We start from the raw sequence: 21,969 nt of genomic DNA, 5'->3' as shown, positions 1-21,969 counted from the left end.
CTTCCTTCCTTCTTTTTTTTCTTTCTTTCTATTTCTTTCTTTCTCTCTCTTTCCTTCTTCTCTTTCTTTTTTTCTTTCTCTTTTCCTCTCTCGCTTTCTTTTTGATTCACAGTATTCCATTGCATGAATGTGCTGTAACTTGATTCTCTTTTCCAACTGATGGACTTTCGGAATTGATTCTAATTTTTATTACTATTAATAGTGCGGCAGTATGCACCTTATTTCCACAGCCCTCCGCTCGCGAATAGGAATCCTTTTGTGCAGTTAAATTCCAGGACCAGGGTGATGCTGGGAAAGGGTGTATATGCTTACAATTCTAACATATTTTGTCAAATTATCCTACAGAATGTCTTTAGAAGCACTCTGGGCTACCAGAATGTGTGATAGGTTCTGTTTTCCATAGCCTTGGCAACAGATGGTGTAATGTGAGCCTGGCAGTCTGATAGGTACAGAGCAGCAATCCAGTGAAATTCCACTTTAACCTTTCTTATTAGGACTGGCATATGAAGAGCTACTAGAATTTCCAATTTTCCTTATTATTTTCTGGCTTCCTCTCTCAGGTATGAGAACAGAAGAGTAGCCCTGAACTTGTAGAACTGACTTGAAGCCCTTAGCCAACATCCACTACAAGCAGTAGCAAGCATTCAGAGAATTCTAGCTGCTGTTGTTTTTGTTATCATCACCAGGCCACATTCCTATGGTGATTTAGGGGCAATTAAATGATAAGGATAAGAATGTCTAGGTGGAAACCAATATGTACGTCCCTTGAGAGTTGGTCACATTTTAGCCTAAGGACCCGCCCGAGGAGCACGCCTCTCATCTCTCTCCTCTTTGCATGGTGGTCTGACCCCGACTCACTTGTCCATAGTTGTAGGTATTACAGGTGCATAGTTCCAAATGACTTCCTCTGCAGCAATGAAGTACTCCCACCTCTTCATGTGTCGCCTCTGCTCTCGAGTGAGCGTCTTGGGACTCCTGGTTTTCTTTGGGCAGTTTTTAATGTCAATGTAAGCTTGCATCCCAGCTGGATTAAGATAGAAAGTCAGCAGTAGAATTTAAGAGAAAAAAATTCATCAAAATGTATATTAAAAAAACAATTCATGGGATACAAATAATAACAGTAAAGCAATGCTCAGACACTCTCATAATGGGTCACAGAAGACGCAAGAGTAGAGAGCAGGATGAGGGGCAAGGGCTAGAGGAAGAAGTTGGAAAGCTTCCCTGATGGAGGAGCAAACTTAAAACCCTGGGACCAGGACTGGGGTATAGCGCTATGATCAAGTGTGGGCTTAACAGGTAGGTGCCCCTGGGTTTGATGCTTAACATAGCTCTCTCTCTCTCTCTCTCTCTCTCTCTCTCTCTCTCTCATAACTAAATATAAAAATTTTGTCATTGAGCAGTGGTGGCGTACACCTTTAATCCCAGCACTAAGAAGGCAGTGGCAGGCAATCTCTGTGAATTTGAGGTCAGCTGGTCTACAGTGCAAGTTTCAGGACAGGCTCCTACAAAGAGAAATCCTGTCTCAATAAACAAAACAAAAAATTATCTTTTCTTGTTATTTGTCCCTTTGATAAATGAAGAACACAATGGTGTATACTTAATTGTTGTAATAGGAGCGGTGGGCTGTGTCCCACCACCCAGCTAGCTTTACCCGAAATAATTACATGGACACTGTATTCTTTTAATCACTGCTTAGCCCATTTCTATCTAGCCTCCTAGGCTAACTCTCGCACCTGGACTAGCCCATTTCTTATAATCTGTGTAGCACAGCTGGGTGCGCTTACCGGGAAGATTCTAGCCTACGTCCATCCTGGGTCGGAGCTGAATCGCGTGTGCCTCAGAGAGCAGAGCTATCCCCGTGTCTGCCCAGGAGCCGGGAGCATGGCGTCTCTGCTCCAGAGCGCAGAGCTGTAGAGTCTGAGCTCACTTCCTCTTCCTCCCAGCATTCTGTTCTGTTTACTCCTCCCACCTATGTTTTAACCTATGAGGGCCAGCCAAGCAGTTTCTTTATTTTTTTTAACCAATGACCTTCCTCCATCACTTAATGTGATTGTTAATTCATAATACCACTTGTTCTTAATTTTAGATTTAGTTTTGCTTTATTCCTATTAAGAACTATACCACAGTGACAGTTCATCATTGTCATCACTTTAACATAATTTCCATTGCTCAGGATGAAAACAAAGGGATCTCATACAGTATTTATTCCTCAAGTGCCTACACACCTGTTGGTAACAAACAGTTTCCTAAAGTAATGGAATGTGCTTAGATCTTCAACTCTATCAACATGAGTGTCTCTTTCAACAGTTTAAAGGCAAAACTGTGTGACATGACAGCTAACTGTTTCATTTACACGGCACCACACAACTCCTGCTGGTTCAGGAGAGTTAACTGCTGCTCTCTGAAGTCCATTGCTAGCAGGCATGGTGGCTCATGCCTATAATCCCAGCACTGGGGAGGCTGAGATAGGAGGGCTGCCATGAGTTCAAGGCCAGCTTAGAACATAGGGTGAGTTACTGCAGTGTAAGCTCCTTTCTCAGTAAAACAAACACACAACATGTAATCTATGGTCCACTCAACTCACATTGAGTTCTTTTCTGTGCCTGGCTTTTGAGCTCCTTTCATTGTACGGGACCATATTCTCATGTGTGGCCTTGTCAATCTTCATAATTCTATACTTCTATAAATTTGTGGATGTTCACCTTGTTCTGTCTAGTCTCTGAGCTCCTTCCTTGGCTACATGTGAAAGACACCCAAGAGAAGTATCTGGAGAAGCATCAGTTTTCTTCTTCTTTCACGGAAATAGAGACCTCTGTTTTAAAGGATTTTGTCAATGCCTTCACTTCCTTCACCTCCAACCCTTGGGTCATGAGTCTAAGAGCAAGGGGGTGTAATGGTACCATTGGGAACCAGGATGCTTGAGTCTAGGTGGGGTTGGCTAAAAGGGTAAAGGAGAACAAACGGAGCTGCACCCAACACAAGATGATCAGAAAGGTGTCTTGCCTTGATAATGCTTTGGGATGAGGGAAGAAACGATCCACTTTCCTTCTGGGCTCATGGTCATGTTCGCGGTTGTCGATGTAGCACTGACCAGCGTGATGGTGGACACCTTGTGCTGGTTCTGCTCCAGGACTTGACCATTGAAGTGGATAGAGAACAGCTCTGGCCCTGAGCTCATTCCAATCAGATGCCAGCTGACGTGATCATGGGCGCAGACTGTTACATCTGAGAGGGAGAGACAACATCCGAATGCATAGTGGCACGCAAACAAAGAGTCACAACTCAAGTAGCAAGTAGTACCTCCAAAGAGGGGATAGAGCTTAGAAAGAGGGCCTTTCCCCCGGAACTGCAAGAACAGCTAAAGGACTAAAGTTAGGAAGCAGCTGAATATGTGACAAACCCTCCTGGTTGGTCCAGGACTGAGAGGTCGCTCAAGATATAGGGTTCTCAGTGTATGAATCAGTAAAGTACTGGTCACATCGATCTGGCCAGAGTGTCAGGACCCTAATCCTCTCATGCAGGTAGAAGTCAAGTTCTGTCAAAGTAGAAAGAAGTGTGAAGATGTGCAAAGGATGTTCTATGGTGTCTTCACCCACTTTTGAATTGTTTTAATGACAATGGTTTACTCTCTGTGTCACTGGTGCCCTTGCTGCAACTGGACGCTGAGAGCTTTTCATGGACAGATTGATCACAACTGAAGGAGAAAAAACCAGGGGGAAAGCTCAGCTTTGCTTTCTGTGTTGCCACAGTGATGGAGAAAATGCTCGTTTGCTCTGGGAAAGAGTCCAGTCTTGGCTCCTACCCAGATCCATGACCACTAGATAGAAGAGGATGGGCTGGGAACTGGTTTCTCATCCATGGAGGCGTTTGTCCTTGGTGAACATTGTGAACAGGAAGCTGGGAGGTAGCTAGAAGCTATGTGTGTTTCTGTGGCCACATTTATCCCCTTCTTTTTCAACTACAAATTTTTTGTCCTGATCAAGTTGTTTCTGTTTTATTTACATGCACAGTCGGCCATTTTGGCTTTTATATATTTACACGGATTATTCTCCCTGTCAAGACACAGATAATGGGATTGTTAATTCCACTTCTGGAAACAGCATGTTGAGCCTACTAGTTGGTAAGGACAGCACAAAGGCAGGGAGATGAATGAGGTGCAAATTCAGATCTTCCAAGGGAGAGGTCACTTAGTTCAGTCTCAGCTTTGGAAGAACCTAGTTTTGAAACTCAGAATCATTATCCAGAGCTGAATGAGCCAGACAGAAGATGGTGCCAAATGAAACAGAATAAAAATGGAAAGCAAACCAGACCTCAACTCTTGACAATGTTGATTTCTCTGTAAAAGAAGTCGTTTGTGATATTGATACATAATGAAATTTAGAACTTTTATTTTTGTTTACAATTGTTTAACGATTGATTTTGGGTATGTGCATGAATCACGTGATTCACAATGAGGTCAGAGGACAACCTGTGTAAGCTGGTTTTCTCTTTCCACCATGTGGATCCGAGGGATCGAACCCAGGTCATCAGGCCTGGAGAAAAAGCACCCTTACTCGCTGAGTCATCACAGCAGCCCCTGGAATCTTTTAATAGGGAAATACTTTCATTTTTTCTAAACTGAGCATAAATATAATATATACACATATGCTATGGGACATATATGTATTTACTTATGTATGTATATATGTAAATATCCTAGGGGACCAATTTGTAGCCAGTTATCTTATATCTTGTGATTGCAAATTTGAAATTTGAATGTAAATCCAGGATAGAAGCCAAGGTTAGAGTCCCCCACAGAGCAAATGAACAATTCCCCAGTCACCATGGGAGCAAAGAAAGAGCAAATCTAGGTTTTCTCCCTGAGTTGTTATCACTACATCTCACACACACACACACACACACACACACACACACACACACACACACGTGCATATATCTCCTGGATTTTTCATTCTAAGTCAGTTTTACTAGAAAGACCTAGAAGAAGTGGAAGTATTGGTGGTTGCTATGGTTACAGCATGTCTCCTAAAAGGCTCAGACACCAGAAGCTTGGCTCTGTGTGGTGGATTTCAAGTGGTAGAACCTTATAAACATAGAGCGTAGAGGCAAGTGGTTAGGTCACTGGAGAGATTGTCCTTGGAGGAGATTAATGTAGTTCTCCTGGAACTTTGGTTAATTCTCACGCGAGTGAGTTATTAAAAAGCAAGGCCATCCCGGTCTTGGCCTCTTCTACATGTAGCCACTTCCCTTTTGCTTCTTTGCCCTACTATGACACAGACAAGTGGTCCCTCACCAAAGGCTGAGTTGATGAGCCTGCCAGTCTTGAGTTTTCTGCTTCTGAAACTGAATTCTTTTTTAAGCATCTTTTTTTTTATATACAGTAGCCAGCATTCAGCATTTTATCACAGCAATAGAAAACTGACTAGTACAGTGGAAGTCAGCTTTCCCTCCACTTTATAGTTGCTATGATTTTACCTCTTTGCAAAACTCTTTATCTGTAGATGGGAAGAGAAAACTTTCTATATGCCACTGAATATTGTTTATCAAAAGACTTTTGAACAACTAATAAAATATTTGTATGGTAGAGCATAGTCCTGTTTATCTTTACTAAACATATCTTTATTTCCTTCAGATTTACTTATTTATGTAGTTTATGTACATGAACGCTCTGTCTTCATGCACACCAGAAGAGGGCATCAATACCATTGCAGATGGTTGTGAGCCACCATGTGGTTGCTGAGAATTGAACTCAGGACCTCTGGAAGAGCAGCCAGTGATCTTGACCACTGAGCCATCTCTCCAGCCCTTTTATTTCATTCTTTCTGCTGAGCATTCCTATTAGAGAGTGACTCTGTACTTGAGTAGAAATGATATACTCAGATGCAACACCTAACAAGTTCCTTGTTGCCTTCTGATTTATCTGTTGTATTTCCTGGATAGGGCACACACACACACACACACACACACACACACACAAGATGATGATGGTAAAGGTCCTGAGAGTCACTGAATCATTGCACAAGATTGTGATAATTTGCTCCTAGGCATTGGAAACCAGTGTATGTGGTAAGCTACCTTACAGAACCAGTGGGCCCAAGATACCGGTGACACAGTCATCGCTGAATGGTGTGTGGCCCCTGTGTTACCTGGCATCGTCCTGTTCACAAAGCCATTGACTGTGTACATTAGGGATGGCGACTGGCTCCAGCTCTTGCTTTCATCAAACACAGCAAACAGCAGCACATGTTGCTTGTCAAACATCTTCTGAGTCCCGTCCTCAGTTAGTGTGCCTGAGAGAGAAGACATGCCTCTATTGCACTCTGGATTGAAGAGTACCTTCAGTGTTCCCACACATCTGAACTTGGGGCCAGAACCAAGTAGTGTTGATATAAATTTGAAACATACATTCCCAGCCAGGTCCTATGATCTGTTCCTAAAATCTTAGTACTCAGGAAGTTGAGGAAGGAGGATCATGAGTTTGAGGCCAGCCTGGGCTATATAGGGAGTTCAAATAAATTTTGAACTATTTAGTAAAAGTCTACTACCAAAAGCCAAAACCTTCCCTCCCCTGCCCCTTTTTTTTTTTTTGCGGTGGGTGGGAGAGCTGTTCCTGAGGTCATGAGAGTGAAAGAACTGGTTCTGCCCCCCACTAGCTGCAGCACTTGGGAGGAGTGACCCCTGCACCTCACTTGGACAACATAGTAGAGCTGGCCCTGGTGGTATAGATGCGGGTCAGTTGACCCTGAGGGTGTAAGAGCAGGAGAACTAGATCCACCCCCCCCGACTGCCTGATGCAAAGGGTGAGCTATCCAGGGAGGTGATGGAGAGTTTGCCCTAGAGACGAGGATAAGGGGGAGCTGGTGGGCTGACCAACCCAGCTACCACCCAGGCCCCAAACCAGGGATATAAGTTGGTCCATCCCAACATCCACGCCATCAGTGATCTGCTGAAGCATGTGAGGGGGCCAGTCTTGCAGATCCAAAGCTGCAGGATCTTCAAAACACAGGCAACAGCAGGATGTCCAAGAATGATGCGGGACAATGTCTGTATTCTGTCAATTATATTTTAAATAAATGCTGATTTACCAGTAGCCAGGCAGGAAGTATAGGCAGAAGAACCAGACAGGAAGTAGAGGTGGGTCGACAAGAACAGGAGAATTCTGGGAAGAAGAAAGCTTGGTTCACAATTGTGACCCTACCACAAAAGAAGCAAGATGTGACTGCCTCGCAGAAAATGGTACTGAGCCATGTGGCTAACATAGACAAAAATAATGGGCTAATATAAGTTATGAGAATTAATAAGAAGCCTGAGCTAATGGGCCAATCATTTTACAGTTAATGTAGACCTCTGTGTGATTTCTTGGGACTTAATGATGGCGGGAACCGGGCAGGACAGAAAACTCAGTCAACACAAGAGCAGTCCAGAAAGGTTCCAAGAGGATGTCCAGGAGGGCCCAGCAGCAGCCAGAGGCCTTGAACCAGACCAACAACTCTTTGAAGTGAACACCCGAAAGTAAAGATGTATGGGGTAAATGGTACGCTATGCGATTCACTGTGGCACACTGCAGTTTCCACAAGATCTTTCTTTCTTTCTTTCTTTCTTTCTTTCTTTCTTTCTTTCTTTCTTCCTTCCTTCCTTCCTTCCTTCCTTCCTTTCTTTCTTTCTTTCTTTCTTTCTTTCTTTCTTTCTTTCTTTCTCTTTCTGTCTGTCTTCCTTCCTTCCTTTCTTTTAAAAAAATATTTTGTTTTGTTTGGGTTGGGGGAGTTGCAGTGGCAGAGGGTAGATGCGAAGGGATGGAAAGATGAATGAGATCAGGATGTGTGATGCAAAATCCACAAAAAAATCAATAAAAAGGTTAAAAAAATCAAATATTTACATAAATAAATTAACAATTGTTTACTTGTGGGAAAAAGGCTCAAAATGACTACTTACCATAAACAATATAAAAAAAACACATTTCTTCCAGTCTTCCAGACCAGAATGCATGCCTTAGCTCAAATGGCACAACACAAGGCCCCGTATTGAATACAGCTTCCTCGTTTGCAGATAAATGGGACACTGAACTAGAGAAATGTTTGTATAAAGATAAACCCATCCTTATATGAGTAAAAATGGTGATAAAATGAAAATGCCTTTTATAAGAATACATTCTTTCAATGCAATTGCAGTATCTTTTATATGCCAGGAAATTTAAAAATATGTTTGTATGATGAATAAGTAGCTGGGTATATGGCTTGTGTATAGGTATTAATGGCATTATCCCCTGGTACAGTTTGTTGTGACTCTTTGATGGTTTCAATGAAGGTGGGTTGAAGTCGCTCAGAGTAAGAGAAGAGAAAGTCAAGGTAATTCTAAGAACATTGCTAATGGAATGCCTCACTGTCTGAGCATGGTGATTGCAAGAATGACCCATGGTGAACAACGCCATGGGGAACTGAGAGAGGCTCCGGGAAGAAAGGCAGAGGGCCTTTATCTCAGATGATTTGTTCCCGCATTGTCCTTGGACGTATTCTATACTCCTGTTAAACATTTACATTTGGTTTATACGTTTATTCTTGCTGGATGTCAGAACCCAATCTGATGAAAGAATATACCGAGTGCTGTTCTCCATGCGCCTGAACCTGGATAAGGGAATATACCGAGTCTGTCCTCCGTGCGCCTGAACCTGGATATGGCCTCTGCCTTACTTTTGTTCTTTCCCAGATATCACTGATGGTACGTGCCAGGCAATCGTGTTTAAACTGGGCAGTCCTGGGAGAGTTCTGGGAAAGGGCTGCTCTGTCAATATTTAGTATGTGTTTGCTGGAGTTGATTTACATGTTTTACTGTTCATGTTTTTCTGAACTCCAACAACCTTCCTTGGATCATTGCTTTCTTCATTTCACTTGAGTATTATAAAAGCACACTGAAACTGATGGAAAACTGTCTCCAGTGTTAGACTGTAGACTGCCCATTCCTTAAGGTCCTCAAATTCCAGGTCTCAAAGACACAGATCTACATAGGTCAGCAAAAGTTGACACTCACGAAGTCTGTGGCCGACACCCAAAGTGTTCAGCTTGTTTATAAGAAAGCAAACTGAGCTGGGAATGGTGGTTCACACCTGCAATCCTATCACATGGGCGTCTAATATCGTTGAGTTTAAGGCCCTGTCTACTAAAAAAAAATAAAAGATCAATCAGCCATCCAACCAATCAACCAACCAACCAACTAACCAACCCATCCTCAACCAAATAACAACAAAGAAGGAGAGTTGGAGTATACATGTTTATAAACCAAATCACCAAAAGAAACCTCAGCTCCCTCAGTTGTACCAGCCAGTGTCCTTTCCCGGAACTCTCTCAGTGAGTAGGGTGCTATACACTTTAAAATAAATAGACTTGACTTTGAAGTAAAGATGACTGGTCAGGCAAACATGCAGACACAGTGTCAGAATAGACTTGAATGAAATTGCCATAACTAAGATGAAGGGAGGTTTTAGAAGAAACAGGAAAAGTTGGTACCAGGTGACACTTTTCCTCATTCATGATCTGGTCTCCACTGCCTTCTCCTGCATCACCTACAAGAAGGTCCCAAGGTTCTCCAAGCCTCACCCCAGTACAATCTCCCAGGTACTCCAGGGTCTCTGCTGTGGTTGAATCTGGTGTTACTGCTCTTACCTTTCTTACAGATAAGTAGGGGTCCAATCAGCCCTGAGTTGAAGTCCTGGGTCAGGTTTTCATAGGAGTAGTAGATGTGGGTGAGGCAAGGCGGGTCATCGGGTGTGGGCCCACTGTCCTCACTGATGACCCACTGGTAGGTGTACTCTTCCCCAGGAGCCACAGCATCATCCATCCTCTCTGCTGGGAATGTGTGGTCAGTGTAAGAAGCCCCTGGAGAAGTGACAGCCACAAAGACAATTGGATTTTCCCATCACTCTCCAGTGTGGGAAACCCAAGATGAGCTCTCTGCAAATTACCTACTTTCATAGCAACTTCCATAATCAGAAAGAGTCACACCCCCGCCCCCCCAAATCCCACCTCTACACAATACCATGATGACTTGCTACTTATCAGGGTATTGGAAGGAGTGTTTATATGTAATCAGAGACTCAAATCAATTTTAGCAGTAAGCCACCTCATAATACAAGAATCAGTATGCTTTAAACTTAGTGTTAACATAGGATGTGTGTGCTGTTAACATATTGTTTTGTTTAGCACTGAACACATATGTTCTTTTCCACTGCAATGGTACTCAGCCCTGTTGTTTTGTTTTGTTTTTCAGTCTCTTAGTTGCTCCTTGCCATTGGGCCATTCCAGTTCCTCTCCCCACCATGGCTGCATCTAGCTCCAGTATGCAGTAGACTTCTTGGGCACATGAAACCAGTCTGTCCTAGAAGTGCAGATACCTCACTTCATTGTGCAAAAGCCCATTGATAATCTAAGCTTGCTGGCTGCTCTCTCTGGCTGCAGAGGGGTGATATAGAAATCAGTCTTCCGCTTTTGAAGAAGAACCTAGATGAAAAGGGGTTTGGAGGGTTGAGACATGGCAGAGATGGAGCAAGTGAGAGCAGGGAGGGGAGAGGTCAGGGTGGTAGGCAATCGAGAAGGATCGACTTCCTCTTTGCCAGAGGCATTTCTCGTTCAATTAAGCCAAGTTTTTCACCCTTGGGATTCCACTTCGGGATGGAGCTTCCTTTGTTTGGTAGAAGTCGAGCCCATCATAATACAGGGAGTTGAGCCTGAGTTGTGTGATATGATTGGGCCAAGAGCCAGTGGGAACTGGGACTGGCTGTCAGATCAGACACATTGGTTAATACTCACCCAGTATTATCCTTGAATTTGGTGAACTTTATTACATGTCAATCAAAGGAAATGACAAGAGGGAGGCAGAAAAGAACAGAGATGGGGAAAGAAAGGAGAGTAAGGCTGAAATCAAGCATTCATCTTTTCAAAAGCACAAACACTTCAGGAAAAACAGTTTCTGTGTTGTACTCCATTGTGTAAATGTACCACATTTAGGTTGTTTCCATATTCTGGCTATGATGAACAATGCTGCTATGAACATAGTTGAGCACATGTCCTTGTGTCACGATTGCACATCCTTTGGGTCTATATCCAAAAGTGGTATTACTGGGTCTTGAGGAAGGATGTTTCCTAATTTTCTGAAAAATTGCCACACTGACATCCAAAGGGGCTATACCAGCTTGCATTCCCACCAGCAATGCAGGAATGTTCCCTTTACCCCACAACCTCTCCAGCATAAGTTGTCAGCAGTATTTTTTAACTTGGCCATTCTTACAGGTGTAAGATGGAATCTCAGAGTTGTTTTGATTTGCATTTCTCTGATGATTAAGGATGTTGAACATTTCCTTAAGTGTCTTTCAGTCATTTTAGATTCCTCTGTTGAGAGTTCTTTGTTTAGGTCTGTACTCAGTTTTTTTTTTTTTTAACTTTTGGTTGAAAGTTTATTTGTTAGATATTAGAATGATTACACCAACTTGATTCGTAGCTCCAATGGGGTAGGAAAATCTTTTCCAAACCTTACTTTGAGATAATATCTTTTTTTAAATTAATTTATTTATTTATTAAAGATTTCTGCCTCCTCCCCGCCACCGCCTCCCATTTCCCTCCCCCTCCCCCGATCACGTCCCCCTCCCTCATCAGCTTGAAGAGCCGTCAGGGTTCCCTGACCTGTGGGAAGCCCACCTCCATCCAGGTCTAGTAAGGTGAGCATCCAAACTGCCTAAGCTTCCCCAAAGCCAGTACGTGCAGTAGGATCAAAAACCCATTGCCATTGTTCTTGAGTTCTCAGTAGTCCTCATTGTCCGCTATGTTCAGCGAGTCTGGTTTTATCCCAGGCTTTTTCAGACCCAGGCCAGCTGGCCTTGGTGAGTTCCTGATAGAACATCCCCATTGTCTCAGTGTGTGGGTGCACCCCTCGCGGTCCTGAGTTCCTTGCTCGTGCTCTCTCTCCTTCTGCTCCTGATTTGGACCTTGAGATTTCAGTCCGGTGCTCCAATATGGGTCTCTGTCTCCTTTCATCACCTGATGATTGGGTTATTTGTTCTTTTGATGACCATTTTTTTTGAGTTCTTTGTATATTTTGGAGATCATACCTCTGTCTGATGTGGGGTTAGTGAAGATCTTTTCCCATTCTGTAGGCTGTCGTTTTGTCTTGTTGACCATGTCCTTTGCTTTACAAAAGCTTTTCAGTTTCAGGGGGTCCCATTTATTAATTGTTTCTCTCAGTGTCTGTGCTGCTGGGGTTATATTTAGGAAGTGGTCTCCTGTGCCAATGTGTTCAAGTGTACTTCTCACTTTCTCTTCTATGATATTCATTGTGGCTGGCTTTATGTTGATCCATTTGGACTTGAGTTTTGTGCATGGTGATAGATATAAATCTATTTTCATTCTTCTACATGATGATATCTAGTTATGCCAGCACTGTTTGTTAAATACACTTTCTTTTTTCCATTTGATATTTTTTGCTTCTTTGTCAAAAATCAGGTGTTTGAAGGAGTGTGGATTAATATCCAGCTCTTCTATTTGGTTCCATTGGTCCTCCTGTCTGTTTTTATGCCAATACCAGGCTGTTTTCAGTACTGTAGCTCTGTAAGGAACAGTAGAGTCTGAAGTCAGGAATTGTGATGCCTCCAAAAGTTCTTTTATCATACAGGATTGTTTTGGCTATCCTGGGTTTTTTGCTTTTCCATATGAAGTTGAGTACCGTTCTTTCGTGGTCTGGTGATGGAGGAAGGTCATTGGTTAAAAAAATAAAGGAACTGCTTGGCTGGTCCTCATAGGTTAAAACATAGGTGGGAGGAGTAAACAGAGCAGAATGCTGGGAGGAAGAGGAAGTGAGCTCAGACTTGACAGCTCTGCGCTCTGGAGCAGAGACGCCATGCTCCCATCTCCACGGCGGACGCGAGAGCTCTGCTCTCTGAGGCACACGCGATAAAGCTCCGACCCAGGATGGACATAGGCTAGTATCTCCCTGGTAAGCTACCTCGTGGGCTACACTAGAAATGGGCTAGTCCAGGTGTGAGAGTTAGCCAAGAAGAGGCTAGATAGAAATGGGCCAAGCAGTGTTTAAAAGAATACAGTGTCCGTGTAATTATTTGGGGGCATAAGCTAGCCAGGCAGTCGGGGTGCTGGGGACTCAGCTCCGCCGCTCTTATCACTACAGTCTGAGAAAAATTTTGCTGGAATTTTGATGGGCATGGCATTAAATCTGTAGATTGCTTTTGGTAAGATTGACATTTTTACTATGTTTATTCTTCCTGCCCAAGAGCATGGGAGATCTTTCCACTTTCTGGTGTCTTCTTCAATTTCATTCTTCAAAGAGTTAAAGTTCTTGTCATACAAGTCTTCCACTTGTTTGGTTAGAGTTACTCCAAGATATTTTAGTAGCATGAGCTCTTAATAGAAGAGCTTATGAGGAAGTGTCTCAAAGGACAAGCAGGGATCTTTATCTCTGCAAGCTCTGTAGCAAAGCTTCACTGATAAGAAGGCCACCCTCCCTGGTCATTCTTTATGCAACAAGTGGTCAGCCTGTGGTTCCTTGAGCTGCCCTACATGAGGCTTGTATGCTGGCCCCTCCTAAGTGGTCTCCTCCACAGTCTCCTAGGTTGTTTTTTGACTAGAAGCTTCCACTGTTTTAGCAGCTAAGGCACCACAAAGGATTCCTATAGTGGGAAGTAGCATCTTCCTGTTACCTTTACAGGCCCTCCAAAAGACAAAATGTGGTCTTCTTGGCAGGGTAAGAGGTTGAGATAAAATGTCTGCTTAGCTTTTAGATGTCTGATTTAACACAGTTCACCCCTTCTCTGACTCTGTGCTACATATGGTGGTGATGTTCCTTTTAAATTTATTTGACTGATTTTATACATGTTTATGTGTTGTAAAAGGAGCAGCGGGCTGCTTCCAGCAGCCTGGCTAGCTCAGTTGGTAGAGCATGAGACTCTTAATCTCAGGGTCGTGGGTTCAAGCCCCACATTGGGCGCCAATCTGTTGTAAAGGGAGCGGTGGGATGCATTCCCGCCGGGATCCTGGCTCCCCGGCTAGTTTACACCTGAAATAATTACACAGAAACTGTATTCATTTAAACACTGCCTGGCCCATTAGTTCTAGCCTCTTATTGGCTAACTCTCACATCTTGACTAACCCATAACTAATAATCTGTATGCCACCACGAGGTTGTGGCTTACCAGCATGAGTCTAGCCAGCGTCCATCTTGGGAAGGAGAATCATGGCGTCTGCCTGACTCTGCTTCCTTTTTCCCAGCATTATGTTCAGTCTACTTCACCTATCTGAATTCTGCCCTATCAAAAAGCCAAGGCAGTTTCATTATTAACCAATGAAAGTAACACATAGACAGATGACCCTCCTACATCATGTATGTAATATGTAGGTGTATGTGTATGATTGTATGTGTGGTCAGGTGCACATATACCTGTGTGCACATGTATGTAGAGGCTGTTTTTGACATGAGGTATCATTTAATTTGTACCCCTGATAATTTGGGAGGGGCTCTTAATACCTTTTGAAGCCCTTTACCTTAAATTAAGATAAAATAATTCATTTTTTAGAGACAGTATTTTTGATGGGTTGTGAAGACTAGAAAACACACACACACACACACACACACACACACACTCCATATCCCAAGCTATCCTCTCAATCACAAGCCTTCCATCTCAGCATCTTGAGTGCTGACATTACAGATCTAATACTGTGTTCAGATGATATATATCTTAGTGCTCTTGTGTTCTAGCATAGCTGAGAAAACTGAGATTGGGTGGTTAAGGCTGCTGTGACAGAGTGCCCTAGACTGGGTGGCAGCTAAGCACAGCCATTCTTCATGATAGAGGCTGTGTGTGGATTTCAAGGTGGTGGTGCTCTCACGTGCCCCTCCCTGGTGCAGTCACATGGGACACACACAGGGTGGGAGAGCTCCACTTGTGGTTCCATTGAAAGGGCACAAACCCCACCATGAGGGTTGTGACTCTATAACTTAAATCCCTCCTGAAGGCCCCACTCTTGATATATTCTTGCCGAGGATCAGGTGTCTAACACATGAAATTTGAAAAACACAAACATGGGAATCTATATCAGTAATGTATCTATTTTAAGGTGAGGAAAGTCCGTAATAAGACAATGTAACTGCTTATAATTGCCCACGAAATTAACACATTTCTGAGCAAAGGGAAGATAACCCAGTGTCCCTATTTCTAATAAGTCATCAGTCCTTCAGCTTAGCCCAATAATGATAACCATGGCTCCCACTACCACCTCAAGAATCCCAGGCTCTGTGTTTGGTGCAGATGCAAAGGAGACCAGGGTAAGGACATGGTGGTGCTGTAGTTGTGTTTGCTTTGGCCTCTGTTTATTTCCCAAGGCTACTCAATGAGGGACCACAATCAGAACATGCTGTCTGTCTTGATGTAAGAGTTACCTTCTAGGTGTGCAACTGATTTTCCTTGTGTCATCAAATTTATTTGTGAAAATTTAAAGGCTCACACTCAAATTTAACGTTCAGTAGGTTTTAAACCTGCACAAAACAGGATGCTATGACACACGCATAGATACTGAAAATGTTGCCATGGCAACACAAAGAGATGTCCACAAGGAGAACTTCATTTCACATTTTCATGTAAAGCAGCATTTTGAATACTTGAATGATAATTTGAATTAAGTTGAAGAGGTGAGATTTGGACACTGGGAAATAAGGGTGAGCAATAGATTTGCACATGGGATGTGGTCTGTAAGTGCACACGGGTTCACTACTAGAGTGATCAGAGGGCACTTTTATCTGTTCTCTTATCTTTTCATAGCATATTACTTTGCTTTTAGAACAAAACAGAAATGTTATATTTCTCATTTTGTGACGTACACAATACAGAACAAAACTGAAACAGCCATTTAGAGGAAGCAGTCGTGAAATGTGACTTGTTTGTTTTATTTTGTTTTTGCTGCTGTTTTGGCCAATCTGACTTTGACTTGGTAATCAAAATGAAGTTAAATTCTAAATTGAAAAGAAGAAACAGACAGGATGGATTGTGATATGACTTAGAAGACCTTGTTCATCCTGTAGCAGAGAAAACCCCTTACACAAGAGTTCTCCTTCATTTTATATTCACTTGGCTCTGTTCATTTCCTGCTTGGTTCTCGGTCAACTTTATAATGTGCTTACTTTTGCCATGAGGTACTAATTATTTTCAACTAGGCTCCAGTATGTCTTAAAACGTGAAATGGTGCATGGAAGCTTTGGGAAGGAGCCTCTGTAAAGAGGCTCTGGTTGCCCTTTAGGGCAACCATTCATCTAATCTCCCTTGTTACTTCTCCTTTGTGAGCTCTTTCTTCCCCATTTATTAAACACAGTGGATGCCTCTGTGCACGCAAAGGTCCAGATATTCCTTTAGAAGCTGTAATTTAGACAATGGGAAAATTAATGCTGGTGTTGTATAAAGAACTTGATTCTACTGCGTAGACATATGAGGTTTTTAAAAAATCAAACATTGCAGATTTTTGTGATTTATGAGATTTTTTTATTTATCATTATAATTTGTTTCATACTTGGTAGAAATAAGTAAACTTGTGTCAATAATTGAAATGTTATGGAAACTCATTAAAGACTAAGTTTTCATATGCAAAATTTTACAGCACTTAGATGCAAACTACAATCTTTATTGGATTTATTTTTAAGATTTAGGGCTCTATATCAGAGAGATGTAAATCAAAACAACTCTGAGATTCCATCTTATACCTGTAAGAATGGCCAAAATCAAAAACACTGATGACAACTTATGCTGGAGAGGGTGTGGGATAAGGGAACTCTCCTGCATTGCTGGTGGGAGTGCAAGCTGGTACAGCCCCTATGGATGTCAGTGTGGCGATTTATCAGAAAATTAGAAAACAACCTTCCTCAAGACGCAGTAATACCACTTTTGGGTATATATCCAAAGGATGCTCAATCACGCCGCAAAGACATGTGCTCAACTATGTTCATAGCAGCTTTTTTTGTCATAGCCAGAACCTGGAAACAACCTAAATGCCCCTCGACCAAAGAATGGATAAGGAAAATGTGGTACATTTACACAACGGAGTACTACACAGCAAAAAAAAAAAAAAAATTACATCTTGAAATTTGCAGGCAAATGGATAGAACTAGAAAACATCATATTGAATGAGGTAACCCAGACCAAGAAAGACAAATATCATATGTACTCACTCATAAGTAGTTTTTGGATATAAAGCAAAGAAAACCAGCCTACAAATAACAATCCCAGTGAACCTAGATAACAATGAGGACCCTAAGAGAGACATACATAGTTCTAATCTACATGGGAAGTAGAAAAAGACAAGATCTCCTGAGTAAATTGGGAGCATGGGGACCATGGGAGACGGTTGAAAAGGAGGGGAAAGGAAGGGAAGGGTGCAAAAAAAAAATGTAGAGCTCAATAAAATCAACAAAAAAAGATTTAGGGCTCCAGCCTACTAGAATATGGTTAAATGTAAAGAGTTATAACATTAAATATAATTTAAAGCATTTTATATAAAACTAAAATTAATTTTGTGCTACAGTACAATGCAACTCCCCAGGTAAATACAAGAATATAAATCCCATGAAAGAATACTATCAAAAGTCTGGAAATGGAAAGGTAACTTAGTGGTAACAGTGCTTCCCAGAATGTGTGAGGTGCTGGGTCCAATCCCCATCACACACACACACACACACACATACACACACACACACACACACACACAGCGGCGGAGACAAAGAGAGAGAGAAGGAGGGAGGGAAGGAGAAGAAGAGACATAGAGAGAGAAGAAAAAAGAATAATAACAATATTAAGACTTATTATGAAAGAGACTTCCTTAAAATAATCACTCAAACCTTACCAATACTGCAATGCATGCTACTTAAAGACTTTTTTAAAATTAAATTTCATTTCAATTAAATTTACTTTAGTGTTAGTTTTTTTGGTTTTTTTAGGGTTTGGGGGTTTTTACAGTGGTGTGTGTGTGTGTGTGTGTGTGTGTGTGTGTGTGTGTGTAAGCCAGAGGACTTCTGATGACCTACTCATTCTTGCCCTTCATCCCTTGAGACAGAGTTTCTTTGTGAACATGAAATTCAGCTGGTAACCATTAAGCCCTAGAAAGCTCCGGTCTCTCTCCCCTGCCACAAGCACTGAATGTTATAGATGCACCTGGGCATGCCTTGCTTTTTCTGGGAGTTCCCGAAATTTGAACCCAGGTGGCCATGTTTGTTCAGTAAGCACTCTTACCTGCTGAGCTGTCTTCCCAGACCTGATACAAAGCTTAAAAAAATCAATACCATTAGAAAGGAACTGTACGTACTTCCAGGAACAAGTTTGTGTATTCTGTCCAACAGGGGAGTTCATCTTCAACCTACCTACCATGATGACTTCTCAAACCTATCCTTATTGTCTCTGTCTCACACTGCCCATCCGTTGAATGTTTACTTCTGAGATAAGGAATTTGGACTCTCACATTGCTGGCTCACCATGTAGCTGCTTTACCCCCAGCAAACTAGGTCCAGCCACAGAGGTAGGCAGTAGGTGCGGGTGAGCACTAGACACAGATATGAGGAGATACCGCATTTTAATCCTGAAGGGCATGGTACAATGGGAGGAGGCTTGTCTCTACATGAAGGAAAGTATATACTAAGTTTGCATCTTGTTTTCCAGGGAAGTTTTTTATTTTTCCTATTTAGCTGAATTTACTGTTTTCGACTTTATAGAAATATAGGCACTCACTCGCAATGCTAAGAAGCTGCAAGCAGAAGTGCTGGGGGCGTGCCCAGTCATTTGGTTTCACAAACGCTTGCTGACTGAGTAATAGGGGGGCAAATAAACATTAGAGGGAGATGAGCGATGTTGCAAGGTCCATTCCCTCTGCAAACAACTGAGCTGAGGGCCAGAGTCCACACTCTCACTTTCTCCCTCATTGTGATGCTTGAAAGGTCAAACATCATTGTGATGTTCGACCATGCTGCTGCTCCCCTCTCCTGCCCTGCACTGCTGAACTCTGGTCGAGAAACTTCATAAGCGGGCTAATCACTGTATGAAATCAGATAACATAGAAGAGACTCCTGTGCACAATGTCTTGTCCGGGAACTTGCCAACTATTCCAATTCCTGTTTCTCTTGCTGTGATAAAACACTGACCAAAAGCAACTTGGAAAGAAAAGGGTTGACCTGGATTACAGATGATAGTGTGTTGTGGAGGGAAGCCAAGGCAGGACCTCACGGCAGTAACTGAAGAACTCTGCTCATGGGTTTGTGTCCCTGGCATGCTCAGCTACCTGTTTTATACAGCCCAGGCTCACTGCCCAAGGATAGCACCATCCACAGTGGGCTGGGACCTCCCTTATCAATTAGCAGTCAAGAAAGTTCTCCACAGACATGCCCACAAGCAAATCTGATGGAGCAATTCCTCAACCAAAATGTCCTCTTTCCAAGGCAGCATAAATCTCGTTGCCTGCAAAGCTGAATGTATTTAGTAGATGGCTTTAAAAAAAATGTTTGCTCACCCTTAATTACCATGGGGTTTTGTGTGTGCCCATTAAAACTCATAGAAGCGGGGGAAAGAAGCATAGTAGCCATGGAGTTCAAGCAGAGTACATTTGCCCTGCATTTGTTTGTGTGATGATAATTCTTGCTTGTACTTACTGTAGACACATGGTATTATCTCTGCCTAAAACCGTCCTAGATGGTGGGGCTGTTATTACCATTTTAAGGTGAACATATGGAATTCAGAGAGGTGGGATGATTTTCTCACCCACCTTATTAGGTGCAGGAACTTAACAAAATCCTGGTATTTAGGTGGCTCTAAGCCATTAGTTTTCATCTCTGAAACCGAAAGCAGGATCAATTTTTATAATTACAGTTTCTCTAAGAGTGCACGGTGAACAATCCCAGCTGTAAAAATATCTAGCAATAACATTAAAGCGATCAACCCTTTCTCTTGTTAGAGGTTCACAAACTCATCTTACCTTCTGAAAATTTGCTGTATTTGATTCCTTGAGGATGGATGCTTATGGGCTTGTCTGCTTTGTTTCTGAAGTGAACTTTCATGGTGTCTCCAACCTCAGCATACAGAGTAGGTCCAAGAAGTCCTATGGGAAGATAAGCATGAAATTTTTGTATTCAGGATTATTAAAGACGCAGCTGCTAAGCAAGAGGAACATGTAGAAAAGCCCCACGCTGCCCCTTCTGGTCCTGAAGTTGATTCGCTTCTCTTGAACTTAAACTATCACCTGATCTTTGCATCTTCGTCATCCCATCAGCTCTAGCACGGCTCTTTAAATAACGATGAACAGAAAATCCTTGGCCTTAACCCAAAGCAACTCCAAAGACTTGAGAGACAGTTTGCCCCAGATCCTACCCACTCTCATGTGCTGTCTTTTCTTACATGAGTTAGTCTCCACTCTCCCGCGGATCTGAGTGCAACCAAGGAGTAAATCACACCGTTCCCTGGTACTCACGCAAGTTCAAGAATCTCCAAAGCCCCGAGACCTTGATCACAAGGACCTTAATGCATAGAAGGAAAGCCCTTGCATGACTCCTCACAACAACAATTCTACAATATCACGGGGAAAGTGAGATGTGAATGGGGTGGGGGTGGGAGGATCCATGGCCATCATAGGGATTTGGGTTTCTTCTACATGGACTAGCAAGTCATTTGAACTTTGTATAGTATAGACATGGTTCAACATGTTTTAAAAATTCATACTCATTAGGAAAAAAAAAACATGTAAAAGAAAAGAGAGCTATGTCTGAAGAACGGGGCTGCTGTGGAGGGAGTAGGTAGCGATAGATTGAGCCAGCACGTCCAGCAGTGCAGCAGTGATTTGCTGGACACGTTTGGAAGTTAAGAGAACAAGGTTTTCTAACAGATGGGATATAGCATATATGAGGAGTCAGGAAAGATCCCAAGGTTTTATGATCTGAATCACTGGCTAAATAATGCCATCAGATTGTCTGTTACCATGACAGATGAGCAGGAATCGGGCTAAGGACACAGGCATCAAGACCAAGGCTTTACTTGCCATTGCCAGGCTCAGTGTGGAATCTTGATCCACACGAATGAGTAAGACACAACCATTGGCTCCCAGGGGACCACAAAGTAGTTTGAATGTAGGCATTCTCTAGATGGACAGGATACTATGGGCGCAAGGAGGCTGCAGGGCCAGCTCCATCTGGTTCCTTAGCAGGAAGCTGATAAAAGGGTCAGAGTTCTAGAGACCCATATGCTAGAATTTCCTCAAGTGTAGACTTGGAAGACTTCATTTCAGACTAACCTGGTATCTCATCAAAAGAAAGAGTCCCAGTTACAACCTTGGCCTCGGCTCTGGAGGCGGAGCTTGTGACTCTGTGTTTTAACGTGTGCTCACAAATGATTTTGGCACCCGTCAACTCTAACTACAGTTCAGTCAAGCGGCAGCAATGGCTGCTGTCACATCCAAGCCAGCCACAGTCTCACAGGATTTCTTTCTGGCCTCTGGGAATCTTAGATGCAGAAGGAGGAAATGACAGTGTGGTCATGAAGTCCAGCCAGCATCCATGTACTGCTAGTTACATTTGCAGTGTGAGAGTTAGCAGGTGACTTTCACTTACTGTCCCTCCCATATACCCAAGTACTGTAAGTCCTTATATTAACCTTCATAGTAAAATTTTAGGTAGCGATTAGATCTTCATATTACATACTAGAAAAGTGAGCCTCAGAGTATTAAGGATCATTCCCCAAATCATAAAACTAGGAGAGGCCAAGCTATGATTTCAACTTAAATCTGTCTGACTCAAGGCACTAAGTTTTAAGCCACCTCTTTACACAGCACTTCACACTTAGCGTTCTTCCATATATCAGATACTAACTGCTCTTCCATCTCAGGCCTCAGACTGTGGAGACACACGGCTGTGGGACACACGGCTGTGGGGACACACGGCTGTGGGACACACGGCTGTGGG

The 21,969-nt window shown here is 42.7% G+C and overlaps 1 protein-coding gene and 1 non-coding gene across 2 annotated transcripts in view; one reads left to right on the top strand and one right to left on the bottom strand.

Moving 5' to 3' along the window:
- The window catches only part of F5 (coagulation factor V), a 74,450-nt gene that overhangs the window by 40,657 nt on the left and 11,824 nt on the right, over positions 1–21,969 (bottom strand). The window contains exons 3-7 of the mRNA XM_005363991.1: positions 19,995–20,117; positions 9,657–9,869; positions 6,147–6,290; positions 3,004–3,225; positions 859–1,024 (exon numbers count right to left, since the gene is read on the bottom strand). Coding sequence (XP_005364048.1) covers positions 859–1,024; positions 3,004–3,225; positions 6,147–6,290; positions 9,657–9,869; positions 19,995–20,117 — 868 coding nt within the window. The remainder of the gene's footprint in view (positions 1–858; positions 1,025–3,003; positions 3,226–6,146; positions 6,291–9,656; positions 9,870–19,994; positions 20,118–21,969) is intronic.
- Positions 13,908–13,980, top strand: Trnak-cuu. The gene has a single exon. It is a non-coding gene; the product is annotated as a tRNA-Lys (tRNA).

Source organism: Microtus ochrogaster, assembly GCF_000317375.1.
Source record: "Microtus ochrogaster isolate Prairie Vole_2 chromosome 6 unlocalized genomic scaffold, MicOch1.0 chr6_random_2, whole genome shotgun sequence".
Classification (NCBI taxonomy): domain Eukaryota; kingdom Metazoa; phylum Chordata; class Mammalia; order Rodentia; family Cricetidae; genus Microtus; species Microtus ochrogaster.
Note: the sequence above shows the minus strand (reverse complement) of the source record. Positions and strands in the feature narration are given on the sequence as shown.